At 42.0% G+C, this 5,588-nt stretch overlaps 1 protein-coding gene across 1 annotated transcript in view; it reads right to left on the bottom strand.

Moving 5' to 3' along the window:
* Positions 1–646: 646 nt before the first annotated feature.
* The window catches only part of LOC106522678 (NACHT, LRR and PYD domains-containing protein 12-like), a 43,741-nt gene continuing 38,799 nt past the window's right edge, over positions 647–5,588 (bottom strand). Inside the window, 2 exon segments of the mRNA XM_014015802.1 lie at positions 647–751; positions 3,586–3,759. Of these exon segments, the coding sequence (XP_013871256.1) occupies positions 685–751; positions 3,586–3,759 (241 nt within the window). The 3' untranslated portion in view covers positions 647–684.

The raw sequence follows: 5,588 nt of genomic DNA, 5'->3' as shown, positions 1-5,588 counted from the left end.
ACACACACACACACACACACACACACACACACACAGACTTACGGTCTACTACTACTCTCTTCATGGGAACTTTGCACTGACGTGCATTAATTTCTAAAGCCTAATCCTGTCCCCTTACCCTAAAACTAACCCCCGACTCATCAATGGGATTTCCCCTCATGGAYACATCCWACAACTWGTACACAAGTAGGTTGTAGTCCCCTCATAGTAGGGAATACCCACCTACACACCRGCACACACAAACACTACCTATGTGTGCATGTGTGGCAAACACTTTTTTGTACCCCACAACTTATTCAGAAGCATATCTTACTCACGTTTCATTTAATCCATAGTTTTCCTGCAGAAACATCATTTTTGATCCACCAGAGAAGAATGACAAATTCAGGACATATTTATATCTATTTTACATATTTAAATGGTGTCATGTCAGGTGAGATGCTCTAAGCTCAGTTCCACTTTTTGTTGGGATGTTTGAATGAAAGGAGATAAATTTGATATTTAAATATTTCTGCGCAAACACACATTTCCAATTTCATTTGAATGACAAATTTCTGTATTAAAGCTGTACACTCTTTGATACATGAGGCCCTAGATATTTTTTTAGACACTTTGACGATGACTCATGAATGAGTGATGTGACAGTTTGAAGACGGTTGAATATTGTTGCTTTGTTGCCATGAATCAAAGTAAAACACACTTACATTTCCTCAGACCTTGCGTCAACCACTGGACTCCAGCAGGCTCCACTCTGAAAAGAGGAAGGTGTTCAGACCATCAGTCTCAACATGGACATTGCATGGCTCTCAAACACACATTGTTCTACAGTCAGAAAAAACCAGTCCAACACTTGAATGGAGCATTTCTAAAGTCCTGTCGTGTGGTTGTTACCTTCCAGCACAGTTTGAATTCATTCTTTTGATTTCACTTTATCATTTGTTTCTGTTCGAACAGAGTTGCTTTAGAAAGAAAAGGAAAAAGTGCTCCTAATGGCAAANGTGACCACATAGTTGTGAGGCTGACAGACAGTTAAAACACTTAAACGAAACTTAAAATGCATGTGAGTTGTCCAAGTCTAATTGAGAAGATAACTTTATCAGATCAGCAGATTAATTCAGAACAACTCATGWATGATAGATAATTCCTCAGGTCAATAAGGGGCAGATAATGACATTTGTTCATAAATAACTGTGTAAAGTTGCATGTAATAGCAGAACAATGTCAGCTGTGGCACTGCTGAATAACATCTCCACAAGGGAAACATGGAGGCAGCATGTTTTTGGGAATTACACCAACAAAGTTTTAATAGAATATTTCACAGACGTTTTGAGACACACCAGCTGAATGGGACATCATCCGTATGATATCCAGATTTATCAGATTCATCCACACCGCAGATATGAAACACTGATGATGAGCAGTGACTTGTTTCTTGATATCAACTATTTAATAAATATGTCTCTAAGTTCCACCAAACCTCTGAGATCGTCTATATTTACATTTGTTGTGTTGTTAAGCACATGGTAAATGGTAAACGGACTGTACTTGTATGGTGCCTTTCTACCCAACCAGGGTACTCAAAGCACTTTCCACTATAATCTATGTCCTCATTTACCCATTCACAAAGCACTCTACTAGATCTCATACAAAGCTAACATGTACAATCATGTATGGAGACTAATCAGTACCAATCACATTCATACACTGAGAGGGGTGAAAGTATTTTGCCCAAGGACACAACAACTGAGACAGCTGGAATGGGGGATTGAACCGGTGACCTTCCGGTTCCAGGACAACTCCCCTAACCACTCTGCCACAGCCGCCCTGCATGCAGAAAGTTGGAAATTTTTCAGCCTCAGAAGTGCAGTATTGGCAGATCTGAGCCCCAGCTATCTTTCTGGGAACATTTCATTGATGTCCATTAATTTCTACAGCCTAAACCTGACCCCTTATCCCAAACCTAACCCCATCAATGCCCCCCAGGTCCCCCATAAGTACCAGCTGGTCCCCACAAGTAGGAGTGTATGCCAAAAATCGTCCCCACATGGTAGGGAATAACACACACACACACACACACACACACACTGATGGCATTAAACCACAGCCACAGCTGCCCTGGGGCACACTGACAGAGGCGGGGCTGCCATGCACCGGCGCCACCGGATCCTCTGACCACCATCAATAGGCAGGGTGGGTGAAGTGTCTTGCCCAAGGACACAACGACTGAAACAGCTGGACGGGGTATCGAATGGGAAACCTTCCGATTCCAGATCGACTCCCCTAACCACTCCACAACACTTCATATCCAGCATGAAACATGAGACTCTTACGGGGAGATTTGAACTGTGACCCCTGTTTGTGACAGTTGTCTTTTTGAAACCAGTCACTGTTTGGCTAACTAGCTTTAGCTCATATCTACTTTACAACATATTTTTTCTTTCTACTTTACAACTAACTCTTGCTTTCCACAGTTATGTAATGTCTGTTTCAACCCCGAAGTTGTAGTTTCAGATTTCTTTCTTACCCTTTTTTATTTACCACAGTGTCCAACAAAGACTCATCAGGAAGAGTAAGCATCAGGGCGGTCTGTTGCAGATCCATGTGAAAGCCTGTTAAGCCTCGTGAACTCAGAGTAGAGTGAAACAACAAGAAATATTGCTCGGTTCCACAAATACATGACTATATTTTGGGGTTCTCATGTCACTGATGTTTAGGTTAAGTAGAAAGTATTTCTAGCTGTTGAATAAAGTGATGGAGTTGCAGCATATCTAGCTTTAGCATTATCTAGAATGTGAACCACATTTAGTTTCTCATTGTTCTGTTTGTGAGTGTATTGTTCAGTGGCCAGTTTTGTTCTTCTCTTTGACAATTTTTTTCTTTGTTTCGTTTAAAGATTGAACACAGTTCAAACAGGTTCCTGTAAGAGTGATCACTTTTGTTTTCAGCCATTGCTGATGCTCTACATTATCAGCAGGGAAGCTATGAAAGCTAACATTTTTAAATTATAGCATGAAGAACATGAACATCAAGGTACACTATAGTGTAGTGATGATCTGCTCACTTGCTGAAAGCACAATCGCTTCCTGTGGACACTTGACATGTTCATTTTTTCCACCATTTCCTATCAAAACAATCCAACCTGAATGGCAGAGACGTTTACCCGGAAGTTCTCGACCTTACAACTTTAGACCGGAAGTTAGCAGAAGCCATATTGTGCACGTAGCCAATTCTGTCTCAATAGCTGAGGATCCAGACCGTCCGTAGAAGCAAAGTGTAGAACAAGTAGCCTTTTTTTGCCAGGCTACAGACACTGCAGTTTTTTTAGGGTAATTGTTACACTAAAATGGTTGACTTGCTGACTTTAGTCTGTAGTCAGCCAGAGCACAGTATAGATTTGGGTTAATTTAGACCTTGGATTTTGTGGGATCTGATTCAGTGTGATGACTTGAATCATTAACTCGGGTAAATCAGGAATCGACCAGCTATGAAACAGAAAGAAAGAGCTGAGTGAAGAACAGGAACAATATTTCCAGTTCTTCCTCCTCTATCAGACATTGTGTGTGTTTGCAGCAGCTCTCTTTATACCTGAGATTCTGCAGTCTCCATTCTGGATCCTTCAGTCCAGCTGACAGCAACTTCACTCCTGAGTCTCCTGGATGATTGTAGCTAATGTCCAACTCTCTCAGATGGGAGGGGTTGGACTTCAGGGCTGAGACCAGAGAAGCACAGCCTTCCTCTGTGATTAGACATCCTGACACCCTGCAGACACACACATACATGTCAGCCTCTACAGATTGTCCGGGCCTTTTATAACTTGAACATACAGACAATGATTTTTCAAAAAGTCTGCTTCAAACTGAATTTATGTCTAATGGTCTGGTTTTCATAAAACATTGTTTCATGATCATAATAGATACACACAAAAACATGGAACAAACAAAGAATTGAATGTCTGATTGTATATTCTTTTTCACTTGAAAAGAAAGGAACATATTTTCTGGATTGTGCTGTGAATATCTACATTTCAACATAATATTTATGTATGTATATTCATGTATGAATATTTAGGTATGTATCCTTGCTGGAAAGTGTCGCAGAGGAGAGAAATTTCTGGGTTTCCATCCCTGTTGCCTCTGTGACCTGACTACAGATAAGCAGAAGAAGATGGAGGTTTATGTTGTAAATAAATGTGTCAAATAATAGAACTAAGGACTTGTGCATTTCATGGATTTCTTAAAATCACTATGTACAGGTGGATGTCCAAAGATGTTGGAATAGATGCACACACCACACATGATATTCTGAAAAAAAAAGATCCGAAACCAAAGTTGACCGGGATCAAATGTTCACAGTCACAAATTATTATTGTTTTGAGTTTGTTTTTCAAGTATGTATCTGGAGCATTCCTGACGGGGAATCCCTCATTCTTCTGGGGGACTTCAACAATCGTGGGCAATAAGAGTGAGACCTGGAGGGGAGTGGTTGGGAGGAACCCCTGATTTGAACCTAAGTGATGTTTTGTTATTGGACTTCTGTGCTCATCATGAATTGTCCATATCGAACACAATATTCAAGCATAAGGGTGTCCATATGTGCTCTTGGCACCGGGACATCCTAGGCAGCAGTTCGATGATTGACTTTGTTGTCGTTTCATCTGCTAGTGGGCACTGGCAGTGAGGGATGCTGTCAGGCTGAAGAAGGAGACCTATCAGGTCTTTTTGGCCTGTGAGACTCCAGAGACAGCAAATGGTGTCAGCAGTCCAAGAGGATTGCAGCTCGGGTGGTCACTGAGGCAAAAACACAGGCATGGGTAGAGTTCGGAGAGGCCATGGAAGTAGACTTCCGTAGGGGTTTGAGGCGATTCTGGAACACCATCCAGCATCTCAGGGGGAAGTGGTTTGCCACCAACACTGTTTATGGTGGAGATGGTGCCCTACTGACCTCAACTCGGAACGTTGTGGGTCAGTGGGCAGAATACTTCGAAGACCACCTCAATCCCAACAAATGTCTTCCAATGAGGAAGCAGAGACTGGGGACCCTGGGTTGTATTCTCCAATCTCTGGTGTTGAGGTCACCGAGATGGTTAAAAAGCTTCTCGGTGGCAGGGCACCGGGGATGGATGAGATTTGACTGGAGTTCCTTAAGGTTCTGGATGTTGTGGGGTTGCGTAGGCTGACACAACTCTACAATATTGCGTGGGAATTTAAAAAGAATAAAAAACAAAAAAAAACTCAAAAAAAAACTCTAGAATTTAAAAAACGCTACGGTGATCCGACAGTTTTAAAATGTTCCTAAGTTTATAAAGACCTCAGCATTTTTAGTCTTCGTGGGAGAAGGGGTTATCTGCGGAATCAAAGTGGGTATGTCATAAGAGTGGGCATGTCAAAACCATTAACACTGTGGGCTACGAGGCCTACATGACGGTATCCTTAGATCCTGCTTGATGTCTTTACAGCCTGACCCTGACCCCAACACTAAGGTTAACCAGGAGAAATGAGACCCAAGTAGGGTTCTACAGAAAAAGTAGTGCCGTACAGTAACGCCCCTTTTGTTCTTGTCCAATGAGGTGGTGCCGTACGGTATTGCCC

Source organism: Austrofundulus limnaeus, unplaced genomic scaffold, assembly GCF_001266775.1.
Source record: "Austrofundulus limnaeus strain Quisiro unplaced genomic scaffold, Austrofundulus_limnaeus-1.0 Scaffold134, whole genome shotgun sequence".
Classification (NCBI taxonomy): Eukaryota; Metazoa; Chordata; class Actinopteri; order Cyprinodontiformes; family Rivulidae; genus Austrofundulus; species Austrofundulus limnaeus.
The sequence above is the reverse complement of the archived record's forward strand: the minus strand, read 5'-3'. Positions and strand labels throughout refer to the sequence as shown.